General features: G+C 40.1%; 1 protein-coding gene across 1 annotated transcript; it reads left to right on the top strand.

The window, feature by feature from the left end:
- Positions 1-7,951: 7,951 nt before the first annotated feature.
- On the top strand, positions 7,952-20,579 carry LOC133986595 (platelet-derived growth factor subunit A-like). The gene is made up of 6 exons (XM_062426328.1): positions 7,952-8,119; positions 8,422-8,518; positions 13,359-13,466; positions 13,648-13,841; positions 17,583-17,709; positions 20,509-20,579. The coding sequence occupies exons 1-6, from the start codon at positions 8,057-8,059 to the stop codon at positions 20,577-20,579; spliced, it is 660 nt and encodes a 219-aa protein (XP_062282312.1). The 5' UTR covers positions 7,952-8,056.
- The last annotated feature ends 1,381 nt before the right edge of the window (positions 20,580-21,960 follow it).

Raw genomic sequence — 21,960 nt, 5'->3', positions numbered from 1 at the left:
ACAAAATCCTACTCGACACAGTGTTTAGCTCAACAAATGTCAAAGCTTTTATGAACTGGCAATGAAGTGAATCACCAATTAGAAACAAAGCCAAATACGATTGAGCTCATTAGGCTACAAAAACTGAAGATGTGCTTCACCTTTGTCGTCAGTAGTAATGTTCCTCAACTTGAGTTTAAGGCCTGGAAAAAGTTTTCCAGTATTTCTGTTTTACCGTGACTTTAATGGAGCGACTGTAAAACCTGTAAAATGTTATTACATAATGTTAAGGATTACTCTTCAATATATTACGTTGCTTTAAAAATTGTATAACGTTGAGTAAAATAGCACTAGCAACTATTTATGGCATTGCTATGAGTTTGTTTCCTTGTTGCTTTCATTTCTTTGCTTGCTGAAGCGGACATGTGAGAACAACTCTTTGTCTTTACCATCTGACCACACACAAGGATTACAGATGTTAACATCAGTACAGGAAGTACTCAGGCAGGAACTGTGATGTTTTGTCTCACGACTCTGATAAGAATGTAGGGACATGTCGGCTTAATTTGGTTGAAACATTCCTCTTCTCACTTTTCACATCCTTTATGGTTTGTTTTCTCTTAATGATCTGTATTGCTATAATATAAATGTAGAAGAAAGTTATAGGAGTTTGTCAAAATGCATTTATTTTATATGAATTGATATTAATTATAACATCACTGCCCTGCTTCACAATGTCCCATTTTTTGGACCTTAAACACCTTCACTGCCCCACTGCAGCTGCAGGGAGGTAAGCGCCTTGCTCAAGGGCAACACAGTGGTAGTTGTTGGAGAAGGGCTGATTTAATTTTGGCTTTCACAATTTCTCAGCTGGCAAAGAGACTCAACCATATGGTCACAAGCCTGATTTTCTATCCTCGAGGGTAGGCTTACTGTCTCCACCAAAGTGTGCAGGGATAGAGTGTGTTCTTACGGTATGTTTTAAAGTAAGATTTACACATCATCTAATCAGGGAGGTGACGATCACATTTCTATCTGTCCATGATGTGTAGCTGGAAGTATGAAACCTAAACATGAAAGCATGAGAGGAACATTTTTTTCTTTTAAAGAGTTGTTTGGATATTTTAAGGATACTTTAATGACATTTTGTTAAACATTAGGCCAATAAGAAACTTTTTTTTTCTTTGGTGAGGCTTTTTGTATTTTTACAGTATTCTCTCATGAACCATTGCACTTACTTGCATATAAAATACACCAAAACATGTGCCGGTATACAGTTTTTAATATATACCACAGTGAAACATGTGATGTTAACAATATTGTTTCCATTACCGTCATTAACTTGATTATCACCGCTTTCAGAGGGCACTTTATGATGCAGCTCCTCTCTTAATTAGCAGTTCTGTTTTGATAAAGCACAATAAAACTGCTTTTTACGAGTCAAACAGAGACTCATCAGGACCAGAGAACCCGAGAACCAGGCTCTTACTGTGGCCGTGACTTGCTAGCGTTCGGAGATAATAAACTAAATCAATTCATGAATTTTATCTGAGGTAATGTGCAGGATTGTTTGTAACCCTTCACAAAACAACTCAGAACATGTAGAGAATTTAAGACAAAAAGACACCAAGCTGCATTTATAACAGTTCCCAGTTACAGTACTAACTGTACTAAATGAAAACAGCCCACCTCCTTTTGTTTATAATGTTAAAATTAAAGTTAGTGTATTTGCAGGGTATAGCAATGTAGAGTTAACTGTTTGTAAGGTTTGATGAAATGTGTGGTCTGAAGGAATTTTACAGAACTCATGGTATTTAAGGCATATAAATAAATCCTAATTCTTATTATTGATAATGATAATTATTGCAATAATACCATTTGTCTTGATATTTTTGGCCACATAATAGGAATGTATGCACATTTGGTACTGGCACATCTTTTAGTGTATCCCATAATTCTCTACTACTATGTGTAATTCAATGAAGATCCATATCAACGTAGAACATCTACAAATATTTATCTTTTATAAAAAGTAAGGCTAAATTCAATTTGTGCAGCATTTGTAGACATATACGCTGTCTGAGTGCTTTCCAATTCCGTCTTTAATGTGGAGTAAATCTGAATCAGACTGGTGGGAGGTCCAGCTCTTACTGTATGGCCCTTCCAGTTAAGCTGGCTCCTTTTTTTTTCATGACTGTGAGTTCACACAGCACAACGGGCTCTGTGTTTTCCCTTTCCCAAACAGGACTAAATAAAGCATTCTCTCAGAGCCTTGTCGCCTGTGATGAACAGACTGTGGGACGGGGGTAGCATTACATATAGGTAAATGCCAGCATATTTGAGATGGTAATCCAGGATAAATCTGCAGTTGGCCGATGACCAAACATTCATGCGTCGCACAATAGGTTTTGGCCGGTGTCCAATAGTGGACTTACTCTGGGTTTAATGGTAAAATCCATTCTGACTTTTTTTGGAAAAGGCTTTAATAATTAATGTTTGATGGATTGAAGAGAAAGGGAGGGGGGGGGGAAAGTGTATAAGAGTTTTTTCCACCATGTGTCAGGTTTTGTGAATAAATTCGGGGATAGCCCTTAACCCCCACCCTGCTCGTAAAAGTTTTTATTCCCTACTGGATTCACTTTTACTGCCTCTCTGTCTCTTTTTTTCTGTTACTGCTCATATCTCCGGCACCCTCCACCTAAAATCAGACTGTTATATTTTCATATTACTCTTATCCCATTGGTGGCATTTCTCCTCTCCCACAGGACAGCAGTTTGGTTGGAGGGGCTGGGGACCGTTGAATGGCTCTTAGAGAACAAGATCACCAAACCCCAATATGGTGCATATGTGCGTCAGTCTGCTGCTGGAAAAGGAGCTGGAAAATTATACAAGAAAAAAAAAAGGAGTGATACACCAAGCTTTTCCCTGGCTTGTTATAAATAAACTCTATAAAATATCTACTCCTCTTGGAAAGTTATGCGGGAGAAAAAGAGGGAGAAAGGGGAGACAGTGATATAAATAACGTTAATTGAACTGTCTGCTCCTTTGGATCAAAACATTTTAACATTAGCAACTAGGGGACAGAATTATATTTAGCTTGATGACCATATACAGCATTTGGTTTTAGACATTTTATACTGGTAAAAAGTTAAGTTAAGAAAAAGAAAATACAATGTTACCAATGTTATGTAATACCTTAAAAATGTCCCACACTGGAAAGAAAAAGTAGTATGCATTGGCATGTACACTACTTTCTGCTAACAATCCCACAATGCATTGTGTTGCATTTAATAGGGGTGAAAATTACAGTTGTGTGACTTTAAACTTAGTGATGACGCAAAATGATAATGATTCACGAGAGTCTGGAATCTAAATTTACTGCACGCTACACAGTAAACTACTCAGTGTCTATTATGTAGTGACTGAGTGAATGAGGGAGTGACTTGGAAATAGCCAAAAACTTATGTCATCAGAGTAATGTAAAAAAAAAAAAATCTACACATTATGGCTTTAAAAGCACCCCGAAACATTTTGTTCTCAAGTATTTCTAAATAACATTAAATTAAATTCATAACTAAATAAGGAACAGCAATCTTAGTTATTGTTATTAAGAGTTGAACACTTAAAACTTCATATAACCAGTCATCAGGATTGTGTGGGTGTGATTTAGTCAGTTGTCATTAAAACAGCTTTTAATCAAGCAAACAAGCCCACAACTGTCATCCTATGCTGATTCCAATGTCGCTGCTAAACTCTGATTGGATAATTGGTTATGCATGACATCATCTATATCCAATTGAGTTCCGCCCACCTCAAAAAGCAAGAGATAAAAGCAAGAACAAAAACAGAAATCTATTATGAAGCAACAAGAACTGTTCCAACTTTGGGAAAAAAACATTTGTGCTCATGTTGGACCCCGTGGTTCATGGTCAGCAGCTTATTGGGAAAATATGGTTTTGGGGCCTTTAAACATTAAACAACGAGCAACCAACAATGATGAAATAAGAGTCAAAATTATGAAAACACATTCAAAGCAAAAAACTGTGATTTTCCATGACAATGTTAGCGCGCTTTCAAAGTTGAACTTGAAGTTTCTCCTTCTCTGTCTCTGTCTGGGGCGGTCACACTTAAGCCTTGAGCCAGCGGGGAGGTCGACTGGCTCGCAGAATGACAACAGCGACGGAAGAGAAGAAGAAAAAAAGAGAAGAAAGAAGAAGACGGCAGAACAAATGGGATGCATCAGAGAGTGTGGAGGAGAAGTTGCTGCCAGGAGGAAGTGACAGCGTCACGGCATGAGTGTCGCCATTCAAGACCCGAATCGGTTCTGACCCATTTCCCCTCCATCATTCCGGGTCTTTGTGTGTGTGTGTGCGTATGTGTGTGTGTGTGTGTGTGTGTGTGTGTGTGTGTGTGTGTGTGTGTGTGCGTGTGTGTGTGTGTGTGTCTGTGTGTGTGTGAGAGAGTGTGTGTTGGGTACACTGAAGCCTTTCAGGGGAGATGGAGTGAGAGAGACAGAGGTGGATTTCTGTTGTGATGGTATTAGCCTCTGTCAGGATAAATGGACTTTAATTGGGGGAGTGTTTGCTCAAACACAGGGTGAATTTTCTACACACTCACACACACACCTACACACACACACACACACACACACACACACACACACACACACACACACACTGTTGTCTTCTCTCATCCGAATAGGCTTCATCTTGGTATCAACAAGCTTCTATCTGCCATTGTTGCCCTCGCACTCTTCCAGCTCACCGTGTCCTCACAGGAACCCATAAGACTGAGTCAGATTAAGTGATTTTAAACGGGTGTGTATGTGTATGTGTGTGTGTGTGTGTGGTGCTGGGATGTAGGATATTAGGTAAATAGCCGTGCATGTGTTTGGTGTGCATGAGAGAGTGAAACAGACAAAGGGAAAATAAATGTGTACGTGCATGTTTGAATGCTTGAGGCTGGATTTCCAGATTCCAGCGCTGCTTTCTAAAGCTTTAGCTCGGGAAAGTCTTTCACATTCCCTCAACAATTTACTCCACCAACCCAAAGAAATTAATGCAAAGTTCTTTACATGTTACAGACTCTTGATATACATTAGAGGAGAATACTGGTGCATGTTTGTGCTAATTAATAACAAATTACACATAGTTATCACCATTGCCAACTATAATCAACCGAAGCATACCACAACATTTGTAGAATGACTGACTACCATTCAGACAGCCATTCTTAGTATGTTATGAAAATGTACTTCTGTGGTAGGTCATGATAAATGCTCCGGTTAAAGATTGATGGATGGAAAATACACTTCTGATGCACTTGAAACTTGCTCCGAGACATCACATTGACCTTTTAGTTTCTTTTTTGCGTCACTGATGCCAGCAAGTTCTTCGACCTACATAAGAACAAAAGGTTGTTTGTCATTTCAAAACAACTCCATCACCATTTCTTGTTGGTTCCCTTGAAAACAGGTAAAAACAAATCATAAAGCATTTTTCAATCTGCTACATCTATGTTGAAGAGTCTATAATCAACATTTTCCATAATAATGTTTAAAATAACAATGTGTAATGTCAGATGTGTCACTTGTAGTGATGAACCTACAGAGAATTAAGAGCGACTCTTTGGCTCGCATCAGCTTTACGGAGCTTTATAGTGAGTGTAGGCTCATTGTTTAGCTGTCTGAATGCAGTATTTGTGTGTTGGTTCCCTCTCATTGTTCTCAGTGTCATTTTTAAGCTGCAGCATGCAGCTGTTCTGAGAGAAAAAGTTGTAAAAACTCCATGTAAACTACCCACTTTGCACCAAACAGCAAACAGGCACTGTTAGCAACTAGGGGGTGAACATTGTGTGAATATTTAGTTGCTAAAGAACCAAATGAAGCCTCAGAAGTTGGTAAAGATCGAAAAGAGAGCTAAAGGAGCGTGAACACAACTTAAACACAACTCCAAATGAATGATAATGTGATTAAATTCAGCATCTTAAAAGGTGATACTTGTTTCTGCTGCTGCCCCCAAGTGGCCCAAAAAAAAAAAGAAGAGTTAATCCAGTTTTCAATTTTGGTTAGGATTAGAAAAATAAAACTACTTGAGGTTAAGTTTGTGGTCCTTGTTTAAAGAAACCAACTTTAAAGACAGGATGCACACAGCAGTCTCTGCTTTGCTGACATCCTCCACCCAAAATGTCTCTATAAAGGTTTTTGTAGAAGTACAATATGTTTTGCTATTTCTACCCGTGATTCTGAGAGAACATGCATTACTTGCACTGTCTGCCAAAAAAAGGTCCATGTCAATTAGATGTTAAGTAAATATTAAGTTTAGTTGTCAGATGAGGACAGTCTAGGTAAAATGTTTCTTGATATTGTGCTTGAGGCCACTGTGATGTCAGATATTTGAGAGTCATAAGAAGGACATGTCAAATAGAAGACAAAGCAAAGCAAGTAAGATCTATCAGGGCAAAAGTTTGAAAGAAAAGCTGCTGCCAGAAGGAAGAGACAGTGTCAAGATTGTCTTGAATTCATCGTTTGTTTGCTTTTGTATCTCAGTCAATCCTGTCCACCCCTTGAGATGAAGTCCAATTCTTTGTGACCCCTTTGGCCTTTAATGTAGCTCCACCATTGGGCCAAAATTTCACGTGATAATTAAGTAGTAGTAACTGATGAAAAGTAGTTGGAGCGGATAATTTTGTCCCTCACTCAGTCAGTCTTGTCTCTGGTCTGGATACTCATTAATGAGCTTTATTACACAGAAATTAAACACAGACACAGTCACCAGTCTGTCTCACTCAATAACACTTTAAACACTTGATTGACTTTTACAGCATCTCATGAATCGCATGCATGCACGCACAAACACACACACACACACACACACACACACACACACACACACACACACACACACACACACGTGCATAATTGGTGAGAGAAGTGGAACCACCAACTTTCAAAGCAACTTATTCACTAGTGTTTTTAGTCAGGTTATAAATTAGCCTCTATAAAGACAGTTAATTATCACTGAGTGTCAAAGCCTTTGTGCTTTAAAAGATCACTTCAGTTTATCATCATAACATAGTCTACCATGTCCATCAGTTTGTTAGGACAAAAATGCAGTAATTCAAATCTGATCTGTTTCTTTATTCATTATGGAAAACAAAGTGGATAGATGTATTTTAATATATCATATATAATAACATCAGCTTTATGATACAGTTATAATTTACAGACACGTGCAGACACTTGTTACCAAGAAAAGGAGTGGTGTTGTAAATTTGATAGCAATAAAAGCTCTTGAATAAACGCTTCTTCGCTCCTGTTTGCTGCCTGAGTTAAATCCAGCACTCCTTTAATGTCCCACAGACTATTACGAAAAGCGCGTTCGCAGTGCAGTGTAGTGCCACGGGGACGCGCATGCACAGCTATAGCCTATCCTGTGACTAGAAGCATCCCGACTTCATTCACCCCGGAGATCACAGGACCGCTGGGAGCTGACATCAAACTCCTTCGGAACGCAGAGCGGAGAGTTTTTTTCTTGTTTCGTTTATTTGTGCATCTTCGTCTCTAAATACGGGACAAAACTGTTTATTTCTGGGAGTTTCACTATAAAGGATTTTATCAATATCAAGATTTGCTCAAATTGAGTGCCAAGATGCTCCACCGCCGCAGGACGCACACATGTGTCTGTGATTTTAAATGGATTATACTGAGGATGAAGTGATGGATGTTAATGGGTCTGTGAATGTAAAAGAAACGTTTTTACATTTGCATTGGACACTCTAGCAACTCTTAAGTCTTTTATATTAGTTTGGCAATCAAGCCAACTCTCACCTACAGTGACTTAACACTGAACGCAGAAGCAAAACGAGCCTGGTTCTCTATTTTAACTGCATTTCATTCAGGAGTTAAAAGATCCTTCCAAGTTTTACACACTCCTAACTCGTTATCTCATTGGAGTCGTGGAGGTAGCCAGTTCTCCCGAGGGATGGTTCTGGGCTCCCGAGACCAGGGAGCAACATCCTGGCTCCTTCACTGGACCTTCGCCCCGTCCTGGTGCCTATACAGCGGACCTGAGAGGAGATGAGAGTCGCGGTCTACCACCTCTTAGCCGGCTGCCTCTGCCTGTTACGCACCGCAGCTGAGGTAAACCAGACAGAGGTAGGCTGTGGTTAATGTTGGCTGTTGCTTGTAGTGAGTTTGTTGCAAGTTGCAACTCACAGTAAAAACAACTGCGGTAGATGCAACAGATTAATTTGACGTCTGCGTAATTACGCACAAATGTTTACTGTTTCATTGGCACAGTCTGGCATCAGGACTGTCCGTTTAAAAAAAAAATTAACACAACAAGTTGGCTTTAATGATCTGGTAAAGAGTCTGTTTGCAGAAAAATGACGTTTGCATGATTCTGCTCTGATTCATGCTCACTGCTGACCTTCTTCCCACAGGAGTCTCCTCTCCCCCGGGAGCTGCTGGAGCGGCTCTCCCGCAGCGAAATCCGCAGCATCAGCGACCTCCAGCGGCTGCTAGAGATAGACTCCGTAGGTAAAGCGCTTTATTGTAATAATACAGCCTCTCTCACCCCTGCAAGCTGGATTACTGAGCTTTACTGCAAAATGAGGTTATTGAGTGAGCACGCTAATAGAAAATGCAGTTCATATGACGCTTATGGTATGAGCACCATAATACCTACTCAGCTGTTTTTCCAAAGTAAACACTTGTTGTATGGATAAGATATGTGTAACCCTCTCAAATTAGAATCAGTGGTTGCATCAAACTCATTTCAGTAGGCTAGTTCATCAACAGCAGCCTGAAAGAACAACACATAATGAAGGTTTATCAGCATCTGAGTGTGTCTTCACTCAAAGTTTCTGGCCGAAAGAACAAAGCCCACCAACAGGTTTGCATGTTCCAGTTTGTCCTGCAGCTTCCTTCACAGTCTGTGCTTTGAAAGACTGAATTGGGGTATTAGTTGCATCTGGTTCAGTGCACAGGAAGAGGATGCTGTCCCCTCATCTAATACTGAAATGCCTCACCGGATGTTGCTAGGTGACCGGTGGCCCCTTTTTGCTCTTTACACCCTCTATGAACTCTGAGACAGAGTTGATGTTGTGCTTTTCAGGCACTGCCAATGTTAACTAGGAACGAAACGTAGATTTGGAAAGAAAACGTTTGTTTAAAGGGGCACTTCACTGATTTTATGCATTAAAATCAGTTAACTGGCCACCAAGAGCACAAGTCAGCTTGTGTGAAAAGGCAGAGGAGCTTTTGTCTAGTCTGAATAAATAACTCCTGATGATGTCACAGTGATGTCAGCAGGGGTGTTTTGTCTTGGGTTTGGACACTACATGTTTGTGATGGGAAGCCTGTGTTACAAAACTGGACAGGGTGTTGAATTTTAAAGACATAAACGTTACCAGGCACAGAGGATCTAAGAGATGCTATTCAGTTTGCAATATGGGAAGTGTAGGATTCAGTGTGCTTAGAGCTGGCCACATTGACTAAAAGTTGGCATATCTCACTTTCTGCTGCTGATTTTGACTTCTTCTTTTTCCAACTTTATGGAAGCACAACACTAAATCTCTATAATACTCGGTTGTCTCTCTGTTTCCAAACTCCCCGCTGTAGTCCCAGAGGAGTCTGAATATTTGGAGAAATTGCCTCATTTTCCTCAACCAGAGGAACCCATTTACTGCCATTATTTCCCTTAAAATGTAAGAAACATTAATCTGATTTACTCAAAGTTTATGTTTCATCAGTCTGAATGTTTCCATATGAGTCTACACATTACCTGAAATTCAGAGGAGGAAATCTAAACCTCTTTACCAGGAAATAATCCCTTTAAAAATGCTTTTCCCCTTAAAAACATAGCTGTGTCTTCATTTTCATGACATATTTGTTAGCTGGAAAAGCAGTTAAATTTAAGCTGCCACTGAAGAAAACTAAAACAATTTTGTGCTTATAAAAACAACAAAAATAAACATTGCATAAAAGTAAACTGTCTGCAACTTTAAATGACACCACTGATAAAATTAAGTAAACACAGTTGATGCCAGTTCTCATTATCCAGGTAATAAATCAGAACTGACTGAATCAGTCAGGTGAGACACGAGGAAATAACTGTAACATAAAACAGGCTTTATTGAATTTATGCCCCGAGTCAGACTCCAGATTCCTGCCACACAAACTCTCCTCCACCCTGAACTTCTATGCAAAAAAAAAAATAGTTAATTCATTTTTCATGTCTGTTGTGCCGAGCGGTGCCACCATTAATCCTGGCATCATTGAGATGCAAATGTCGAGTGTGACGGCTCCCCGGCTCGGTGGGGGTCAAGTGGCTCACTTCATTATGCTGTTGTCATGCTGCCCATTATTGGTTTGAGAGCAGGGCCCGCTAGAAGGCTGCTGTGTTGCTATGTATAATTCATGCTCAAATTCCTGCATGTCAGGGCGAGAGAGAGTGAGAGAGAGAGAGAGACAGAGAGAGAGAGAGAGAGAGAGAGAGAGAGAGAGAGAGAGAGAGAGAGACAGAGAGAGAGAGAGAGAGAGAGAGAGGGAGATGTCGGAGGTGGACTTTGTTGTGTTTCAGAAGCACATTGTGTATACAGGCAGGCGTGTGTGCGTGACTACTTGCACACACACACACACACGGCAGTAAGCTCTGCAAGAAAGTAACGGGCGCGCTCTTTCTCTCACACACACACGCAGCCACACACACACAAAAAGAAGTGTGAGGTTTGGTATTCAGAATCAAATTAAAACAGTCCTGCCCAGACATCATTTATACTGAAATTCTGGGAATCTTTCTCTCCCCCCTCCCCCCAGTTACACACACACACACACACACACACACGCACATGCCAACACACACACACACACACACACACACACACACACACACACACACACACACACACACACACACACACACACACACATATCCATACTATCCACCCTGCACACACAATCTTTAATCAGAATTTATTGTCTATGAACAAGTCTGCGGGTTTGGTTTGGTTTGGTTTGGCAGTGCTGAGTGCTGAAACGGTTAGATGAATCTGTGAACACTTTAGAAACACTTGATTGATTTTTACAGCATCTCATGATCCATGCAGACACCCACACACAAACACACACACACACAAAGGCAGGGCTCAGTTTTAAAAAAACAAAACAGCTTTTGAGTACAGTCACCCCTCCTGCATCGGTTTGCACACTTTTAAATCAACAGTTTAACTAAACATAAACACCCACTTGGATTATACATCATCTTATCGTGATTCATGTGTCTGTATACTGACGGTTCATCAACTTAAAAAGATAATATTAGCTGCACTATACAAGTATTTATATAGATTAAGCGTTGTTGGAACCCAGCTCAACAAAAAATGTATCTTTAAATCATTAATTTGACCTGCTTAAAGCAATCAAAAGGCAACCACACCAAATAGGGTGTAAACCAGGAAAGCCACAAGCTCATCAAACACAGTCCAGATGAGCTGAATGCCCCCAACCATCACCAACTCTGATCAAAGAGGGTCATTCTGTTACATTAGATAGACAATCCTCATATGATTGATCACTCATATCAAATGTATGCATGCTGGCTCACACATCTTACTTCTACCATCAACGTATCACTTGTGAGGACACTGTCTTAATTTCCTGGAGATGTACGGAACATGTACACATCTATTATATCTAACCCATATCATACCATCACCCTAAAATGAAGTCCATGCTTTGAATGAAATGATTAACCTTAGGGACCATTTTTTTGTCTCTATATTGGAGGTGAATCCCCATAATTCTTAATACAGAATTCAAAATCACACATACACTTAAACACAAAAAAAATCATTGGTCAGTGAAGCACAGTTGTAATGCTGGATTCACTTTAGCCAGTTCCAATAGGTAGTTTTGACCCAGTGTTAGTGTTATGTTCTATGTTACTACAGGGTTACTGGGTTAAAACAAAGTCTTTGATGTTTTTGTATCAATGACTAATGGGTTTAGTTAATCCAATATTTTATCAGTGCTATATTGACCAACGCAGGGTCAACAATGATATAAACTGTTAGACTGTTTTATCTAAAACTGTCTTAACATAGCTTTTAAAGTGAGGTCTTATCTTCAGTAATCAGTAGCTCACATACTTGGATTACAGAAAAAAATCTTTAATGGTTTACATCAGTTTTGAGGCCAATATTGCTTCAAGTTGAATATTTTGTGCCAAAATTCAGAATCCAAAAATGTGTCAAAACATTTTAAGAAATGCTATGAGAAATTACTATGAGAACTTCATTCTTACAAAGAATAAAATCTTCATTCCTTTTCTGCCTGCCTGCCCTCACATACTGTAAACAAGCTCTTTATCTTTCCCTGAGTGCATCTCACTGTAGCGGCCTCACAATCGTGCACTCACTGAAACGGTTTCAAGTCTGCTGACCAGCTCCCTTCAGAGGTAAACTGGCCTCACATCAACATTTATCTGGTATAACTAGTCTAGTTATCCGATATTAAATCAAAATATGGATGCAGAATCAATTTATAGGCATAATAAATCAGACAGACAACATCCAACCATGGCTCAGGTTTGCTTGTGATCTGATCCTTGCATGTTGTTTTAAGTTTTGGCTCAACAAAACAGCATTTTCTCAGCGGAGTTGAGTCAAGTGACCTCAAAATGAATGATGCAGTGTGTTTGTATGTGCAGTACGTGAATTGGATTAAGAATGTATCTGATGTACCCACAGTGTATCTCTCAGGGCACATTTACATGCGGAGAACTCAGCAACCGGTTGACACACATTAACATCATAACTGAGTTAGAATAACCTAGTTAAACTCATTCTCTGATCAGGGCAGACTCTGTAATGATATCCTTAATTAACATCTTCCTGCAGCATGTAAACATCTGACTCGTTTTTGTTTGTTATCAATCATCAAGACGTCTTGAGATTTATGGTCCCTGTTTGATGATTCATAGAGATTTCCTCTTATGAATCTTAAAAAATTAATGCGTTTTACGTGAAAAGGAACGTTTCTCATGACCCCTTGACATTTCATTTGATCACATTTTAATATTTCACAAAGGGAAAAGCCAGTTGATCAAAAGTCAAACCAACTCAAAACAGTTTTATTGTACACTAATGAATACAAAGCCATGACATGTACTACAAACTTCCCAGAAAATTAAACTGTTTCATGACTGTTTTATCCTTCAAATAGTGTGTATCTGTGTGTGTGTGCATGTGCGTGTGTGTGTGTGTGTGTGTGCGTGCATGCATGTGTGTTTGCATGTGTGTGTTTGATGCAAGAATCTGGGAATATTTCTGACTTTTGTGACGTCTGAATGAGCATGTGTTGTTTTGTCTCTGTCCAGAGAACGAGGTGATCGAGGAGACAAAACACAGTTACTACAAGGACTTCTCTCACAGCCTTCCAGACTTGAAGAGAGCACACGCACACACCAGACACAGGAGGAGCACCGGTAAGATTCACGCACACGCACACTGTGCACGTACAGGCTACACATATGGCATAAAAAAACGTTTATTTAACCATGACACTATTTCTATATAATTAAATATTACCAAGCAAGATTTGTGTATCTAAAAAGTGCTCATAGCTGCAGGTTTTCCGTAACCTTCGACCTCTTTGTCCCCCTGCAGTGGTGGAAGAGGCCTTGCCAGCAGTGTGTAAGGTGCGGACAGTGATCTATGAGATCCCGAGGAGCCAGGTGGATCCCACCTCAGCCAACTTCATCATCTGGCCGCCCTGCGTTGAGGTGAAGCGGTGCACCGGCTGCTGCAACACCAGCAACATGAGGTGCCAGCCGGCCCGCAAGCACCACCGCACCGTCAAGGTATACAAGAAAAACACTTTGAAGGTTTTTTTAGCGTTATAAAGCGTTGGTTTGTTTAGATTAGTCTGTGGAGAATGAGGGTGAATTCAAAGCAAAAAAAAACAAAAAAGACAAAATTCTGCATCATATCATCACCATAATATATTACTATATTACTTTGCATAAATCATGCATGCTTATAATAATGACTTTTCCAAAGAAAGCATTTAAAATTGAGAGGAAGAATCTGACCAAACTGTGTGAAAGTAAAGCAGTAAACAAAAAAACAGAAAAAAGCAGCAGAAAGGGCAAAAACACTTCCAACTTTCTTAAAGGGTAGGTTCACAATTTTTCAAGTCTGTCCTAAAACATAAAACAAACGTCAGGCAGAATGACTGCAGCGAGCAAAACCTGTTTCAATATTCCTTTTGGGCCCAGACTATTATAGTTTTCAGACAGACTTGAAAAATTGTGTCCTTTGATATTCATTCTAACCATTCCAACATGGTGGCACGTTCATAAACACCAGTAGTCAGTGGCACCACACAAAACTAATGATGGCACCAAGCACCTAAACACACACTCGTATATAGAGTATAATACACACACATATACACACACACTCCCAAATACATACACTCCACCCACTTAATCCATTTCACTTACTGGAGGTATACACTGTACACCTGCCAAAAACAATTATTCTCCCCAGCTTAACCATTGTGTGTGTGTGTATGTGTCTGTGTGAGTGAGTGAGTGTGTGTGTTGGTGATTGAGAGTCTGGCAGTGAGTTTGTTCGAGAACATAATAGCTTCCTTTTGATCTCTACCAGAGCTGGAAAAAAGACTCAGTAAAGCCCAACCGGTTCACAGTCACACCATGCCAACTGGGAGCTAAAAGCCTGCATGTGTGTGTGTCTGTGTGTGTGCACAGAAAAGGAATCCAAAATGCACTTTTAAAATAGCAATAATAAGAATATTGACTTGATATTGATATTCAGGGCAATATGAGCATTTGTTGCATATTAAATGTACAGGTATGGACAATATTGTGGTAATTACAATTACTGTACTGCTAAGCCAAAAGCAGTTTGGAAGTGTGTAACTGATGTTAAATTAGACAGAAACTGCACCTACATGCAAAGATAAAAATAAAAAAAACAAGTAGGATTAAAAAGCAGGCACTGGGAAATAAGACGAGTGAAATATGGAGAAAAGATGAGGATTGGTACAAGTGGGTGTATCAGGAGGTGGAGTGGGAGAAAGAGGAGGAGGAGGAGGAGGAGGAGGAGGAGAGGGTGAGTTTGATTCTGTGTGCTTTGGCCTGCTGATACCCAATATGAGATGAAAGGGCTCGCTCTTTGTCCGCCTACAGAGGAAATCAAAAATAAAGTCACTCACATATGCTGAGATCCAGCGTTCAGAGGGTAAACGGTCACGAGTGCAAGTTGCACACTCACAGCCAGAGGGGATGTGGCAGGGCGGAGGTTTGGCTGGACTGTCCATGTGTGAGACAAACAGAGACTACATCCTCCAGCTGGTGTTGGTAGGTTGGTGTGTGTGAGGGTGTTGGCAGCGATGCAGGTGTTGTACTTTATCAGAGTGTGGTGAAGAGTGATCTGAGTCTGAGGGGGAAGCTTTTTATTGACCAGTTGATCTACATTTCCATCCTCACATATGGTCATGATTTTTAGACATGCTAGCGGCGTTGCTTGAGGGATGGCAATGGTGGTTGGATGGTCCACCACTTTGGCTCCGACTGCAAATATCTAAATAACTATTGGATTGACTGCCATGAAATTTTGTACAGATATTCACGGCGTCTCAGTGATCTATCCCAATGACTTTGGTCGTCACCTGACTTAAAAAAAAAAAGTTATCACAATTATTTGAATGGATTCGCTCAAAATTGAGCACAGACATTCATGTCCCCTTCATGAGGGATTCTTAGCACTTTGGTGATCCTTCAAGTTTTCATCCACCTGAAAGTATCATTCTCATCTTAGTAGTAGAATAGTGTTAATGCTAAACTAAGCCTCACCCTTTTATCTTAATCCTGGCCTGATGGTGCTCTAGCAAGGCTGATCCTAACCTCAACTGAACCTCCTGGGTTTGCTGTTGTTTAAAGTTTCAGCTCAGCGATGTCTAAGTCTGTTCAGACTTGAAGCAGAGACGCTTGTGCAATCAGACCTGGAGCTGCTCAGCCTGCGTGTCTGGGATGTGAACATCAACATGTACTGTGTCTATATGTGTGTGTGTGTGTGTGTGTGTGTGTGTGTGTGTGTGTGTGTGTGTGTGTGTGTGTGTGTGTGTGTGTGTGTGTGTGTGTGTAATTGTTTCTGTATGTTTATAGTTGGCAGTGCATATTGATGCATATGATGATGCTAATGTGTGCTTGTTTATCTGTGGGTTGTGTGCATGAGCAACACATTGCCGTTTCAGACACTGAGCATTACAGCAGACAGTGACGTGTGTTGACACAAAAAAAGGTACGCATCACTTAGCGTCAGTGAATTCCTGGCAGAGCTGATACTGTTTTCATTCGTTCAAACACGAGCAGACACACCTGTGTGTTTACACAGGTACAGTAGAAACACAGCTGTCATTTAAAAATAACTAGCTCATGGAAAGCATTTTGTCTGCAACACTTGTACTACATATTTACAGTAGCGCTCTACTTGAAATCTTCTGCTCTAAGTGCTGCGTTAGTGATTTATTGCAGTTTTTAGGGACCAAAAAGATTGCTTTAACACACTTTTGTAGTGCAACCAAGCTTTGTTTATTAAGTTTTAATAACTCTAAGATATCAACAAAGAGTTTTATACCTACAGGCATGATTTGTAACTTTACAACTGGTTTGGAGCCAATTGTGGTCAAGTATACAACTTACAGAAGTGTGATGTGGAAACTTGAAGCCTCCAGTGCACAAACACTGTCAATAAACATCTGTATTTAATGAAGGAGAAAGATCAGAAGCAATTTTAGGGATTTTAACAAGCTAACTGGGCTTTTTTGTGGAAAAACATTCATTAGACACAAGTTATAATGTCTTTTTGTGTGTCTTAAAACATGTCTGGAGGGCACACTTACAGTCACAAAAAGTAGGTTGCAGAACGATTAATTTGAAGGTGCTGATATACCAGATATCACTATCTGTAATGCATGGCAATACTAGCAATGTTATTGTTCGACTAAATACTGTTCCACTTCCCCAGCATGTCTGTGGCCCTCAGTCTCAAACATAATTGTACCTATTGAAGGTACAATGAAGGTAACTCAAGTATATTTTGCTTTTTGAAAATCCTAGGTATTTTCTAAAAGAACTGGACACTGTTGCTTTTAGTAAACTTTAGTCGAACTGGAGTGAATAGTAAATTATTCGAGCTGCCAATTAATACACATTGTGTGCTATGATGTGTAATTACAGTTGCAGAACAGTGTATGTGATAGATCAGGATTTGGATACACGATACTTGTAAGCAGGATCAATTCATTGCAGGTTTTGGAAGTCCATGGAATTTGTTCACGGTAAAAATTTAAAATATGACCGGACTCATCCTTTAAATCAGTATCACCTTTGCAGTTTACAGTTTAAACAGAATCTGAGAAAGTCATTTGACTCTAAATAAAATTTGACAGAATCTCCACAGATGAAATTTGAGCAAGCGCTTTTCCCCACTCAGGAAATTCCTCCTTCTTCTGTCTCCTTCATCTCATCTCATCTCATCTTTCGCTCTCTCTCTCTCTCTCTCTCGCTCTCCAGGTGGCGAAGGTGGAGTATGTGCGGAGGCGGCCCAAGCTGAGGGAGGTGCAGGTGAGGCTGGAGGATCACCTGGAGTGCATGTGCACCAACAAACGCCACATCAGCCCGAACTCAGACACAGACAATGGTGAGTATACTGCTGTGTGTGTTTATACATGTATGCGTGTGTTTGAATGTGTCTCCTGACACCAATAAGAGCTGATAACAGATCTAAGGTATTTACAGTGCTCTTCCTCTCTGCTTGAATTAATTCCCCCTCAGGGCAGCACTCACTCACTCACTCACACATACAGTATACACACAGCCCCTCCCAAATACATTAACTCCTTTCCTTCAAGGACCTCACTTCCCATCCTTCAAATCTCTCACCAGAACTACAGTTACCCCTGAGAAAAATACCTCAGTGCTTCAATTCCACAGCGTGGTAAAACAATCTTGAAAGGAGATGGATTCATAACTGTATCGTGTGTGTGGTTGTGTGTCTGTGTAGCATGGCCAATGACATCAAGATCAGTTTTTATCCCCAGAACTGAGAAATGTGTCTTAGTATATGTGACATTAAATAATAAACTTGTCTACACATTTGAAGTTACTGTGAATAAAATCCAAAAAACTGTAATTTTCAACTAAATGTGGCTGTTAAGTACACAATAAATGTCGAAAGGCGGCTTTATTTGGCACTCAAGGCCTTGTAGTTAAACCATCCTGAAAACAGAAGGTCACATGTCAATCTCTAGAGCGACCCTGTTAGTTCCTGCTACCTGCTGACCAACCGCAAGTCATATTAACAGTGTCAGCTGGATGCTATCATTTACTAGTACTTAATGTGTACTTGCTATATCAGTATCAGTACACTTTCATGCCATTTCTTATAAAATGTGTAGGTACTGTCCTTCATTTGCACAGTAACCAACTAAAATGTATTCATATTACTAAGAATTAGAGCAAGTTAGAGTTTGGGACCTCCAGACTTGACTTGACTCACTGTAATTTTAGGACTGACTTGAGACTTTTGTGGACTTCTAGACTTGTTAGTGACTTATTAATATAGTTATTGGTTTCATTTGTAATGGTGTGTTCACACGTGGCCTCTCATGAATCTGGAGTTCTGTACATATGTTGTCTTGAGCATGTCATTTACACACACTGCTCCGACTGGACTTGTGTAAACTGGGTAGTGACCGAACGAGAACGTGGATACAAGCAGCCAAAATGAGTGTCTGGACTCAGCCTAAGAGATAGGGTCAGGAGTTCAGACATCCGGGGGAAGCTAGGAGTAGAGCTGCTGCTCATTCGCATCCTGGACGCCTCCCTTTAGAGGTGCACATCTAACTGGGAGTAGGCCCCTGGGCAGACCCAGAGCACACAGGAGGGAGTATATATCTCTCCTGGACTGGGAATGCCTTAGGATCCCTCAGGAAGGGGCTGATGAGCGTTGCTAGGGAGAAGGGTGTCTGGGTTTCATTGCTCAGCCTAATACCTCGGCGATCTGGCCCCAGATAAGCGGTAGAAAATGGATCAATGGATGGATGGATGCTCCGACTGGACAGTTGTTTCTGACACATCCGCCTTACCAATGAACCAACAATGTCACCTTTAATGGAGAGCTGATGGTAGAGAAGTAGACAGGTAATGATGGGAGGAAGAGGGGTATGTAATGCTACAAGGGTCAAACCAGGGATGTTGTATGTATGTGGTACACACTGTAACCATGGCTACCAAGGCCATTTCTTTTAATGGTCCTGGTAGTTTGTTAAACACACGTCACAGAAAAGCTTAAAACGGTAACAATGAGCTTTTCCTCCATTTGATTAAAGTTCTTTCACGTAGAGTGGAGTAGTAAACTCTGTGTTTCACTTGCCAAAGGATTGTGAATGGCTCTCGCACTGCGTCAGATTACATTTGCATAAAGTTGAGCTTTACTTAACTTTCTCCTGTAGTGTCACTGGGTGCTTTCTGAATCTCTCTACGGGAACTGGGCTGCGGAGTCAGGTCTCATTCACAGCCTCTCAGTCTGTGTGTGTGAACAGCCCATAACTAATAAATAAGGTTTTACTCTAACCTGCATACACATGACATAGCGTGATGTGACAGAACAGTCAACCTACTGTATTATCAACAACACATTCAAGGGCTCATAAAAATTACACCTTTGAACTTCAAAGTTCTTTATGAGGTTTTGATGTTTCTCATAAAATAGACTTGCTCAATTTAAACGATTTCTAATTGAGTTCTCTTGTTAAATGCATCATTGAGTTGTATCTTTTGAGTTAGCCTATAAAAGCAGAAGAGATGTGAAGTATAGCATGACTTGTATAAAACTCAACTGGCTTTCAAAGAATCACTTTAGAGTTGCTCAGAAACCCTTAAAATGGTTTTGTTGGACAGTTTACAATGGCTCTTCATTTTGCCTGCAAAATTAAGTAGTGTTACAACAAAAATGTTTTGTATCTAACATCATAATATGTATTTCTTCTTCTTTCTTTTTTTTAACTTATTATCTGTGGTGAAAGTGTTCTGAGTTTCTCTTCAATCATATTCTCTCAACTTGCCTCCCAACAGGAATCAGGTGAAGAGCGGTGGACAGATGGAGGAGTGGAGGAGAGGAAGAAGATGGCCTGAAATAAAAACAAGGATAAGCACCTTTAGCCTCTAACATCCTCCACATCACACCACCTGCCAGCAAGTTACTGTGGAAGGTTTAATGGAGGAGATGATGCAGCAGCAATGTTGCATAAATTGGACTGCTATCTTTTACCTTTTGGGAGGTTTAATGGATACTTGACTCATGTGGACTTCAACTGCCAAAAAACTAAGTGCATCAAACTTCCAGACACAGAAACAAACCACAAACGCTTGTCGTGAGGAGTGAGGTGGATTCTGGGATGCTGGAGGACTTATTGTTTGAGTCTTGTTCTTCCTCCAGAATATAAACCGCTCAGCGACTCGGATTATAAACTGGGTGGAATCCTTTCTAGAGACAGTGACTGGGATTAGGTTTTTTGTATTCCAAGATTTAGCAAAACACACTCATACACACAAGCACACATGCACATATATCCTCTTATTTTTATAACCTCTCATTTTCTATCGCTGTCTGTTTCTATTTCTGGTATGTTATCCACATTAAGATTGGAGGGACCCTCCTTACATGTTACCAATACTAATAAACTATTTATATGTAAACAAAGTGAGAGTGGTGATGGCAAAGACAGTCAGAGCAAAAGAGGTTTGTCACAGAGAGCGACGGAAAGGATTTAAGAATTCATTTCAAGCAGAAAGAGGAGCCGGACAGGCTGGTGTGTGAGAGAGAGATTATCTGGAGGATCATAATACTGGAGCTAAAATCCCTGTGAATTTGTAACTGAGAATAACGCACATATAAAACCCTGCTAAAAAAGAGATGAGTGGTAGACATGATTACGCTGTTAACACAGTGGAATAACTAACAGCCAACAGGGGATTTTTTTTTTCTCAATATTGTGACAGAGTTGCTGGTGTTATTTCAAACTCAGGTCGAGAAATTTGACAACTGTCCCGCTAAAGAGGAAGGTAAATGTTTTCAGAGGTGACCTCATACCGTAACTAGTGAACGCTGGACAACATGGAGGACAGGGTGACCTCATATCAAAACACGACACATCCGTCAGCTGCTTGTTCAGTGTCCACTTTCATTAGCGTGTGTGTGCGATGAAGAGCTCTTTCTCTCTTGCTGTTTCTCCTTCACATTTTAACAAAAATAAAAAAAGCACAATGATGAACAATGGGAGGAAGAGCTCTGTTTGATGTGATTGTGATAACAAATCACACTGTAGTAGTTAAGCAAAAATACATTATTAATAAAACATCCATGATGTTTTTTTTTAATAAAAACATCATGGATGTAAGAAACTAAAGGTTAAATGACAAAGAAATATGGCATATGAAGCAATAATTACATTGCTTTGCCATGCTAGCTGTGTTGCTTTGAGGACGGCAATATCAGTGTGTCAGTTGGTCCACCTCTTTGGTCCAGACATCTCAACTGCTTCCTTCATGACAGCAGTGATGTCTTGACTTCTCCTGTGGCGCCACCCTCTGATTAGTATTTGTAGTTTTGAGTGAATCTCAACAACTATTGGAAGGATTGTCGGGAAATTTGGTAATCATGTCCTCGCCCACTTCAGGATTAATTGTTATAACTTTGGGGGTCTTCTGAATTTAAATCTAGCACCATCATTAAGTCAAAATTGAGTATGTCCAATTCTTTGGTTTATGACCAAATACCTGCAAAAGTAATGACACAGGAAATGTTTGTATGCCAACATGTGAAACAATGATGGTGAATGTAGTAAACACCATATACCTTAACATCAGCATGTTAGTATTGTCATTTTGA

The sequence above is a fragment of the Scomber scombrus genome, chromosome 2 (assembly GCF_963691925.1).
Source record: "Scomber scombrus chromosome 2, fScoSco1.1, whole genome shotgun sequence".
In the NCBI taxonomy this organism is placed as follows: domain Eukaryota; kingdom Metazoa; phylum Chordata; class Actinopteri; order Scombriformes; family Scombridae; genus Scomber; species Scomber scombrus.
The sequence above is the reverse complement of the archived record's forward strand: the minus strand, read 5'-3'. Positions and strand labels throughout refer to the sequence as shown.

Bases quoted from the DNA above. Each gene is read 5' to 3' on its own strand.
- LOC133986595 (XM_062426328.1), top strand. From the start codon at position 8,057: ATGAGAGTCGCGGTCTACCACCTCTTAGCCGGCTGCCTCTGCCTGTTA. The intron at 8,120-8,421 runs GTAAACCAGACA...TTCTTCCCACAG, and splicing joins TGTTACGCACCGCAGCTGAG to GAGTCTCCTCTCCCCCGGGA. The intron at 13,842-17,582 runs GTATACAAGAAA...CTCGCTCTCCAG, and splicing joins AGCACCACCGCACCGTCAAG to GTGGCGAAGGTGGAGTATGT.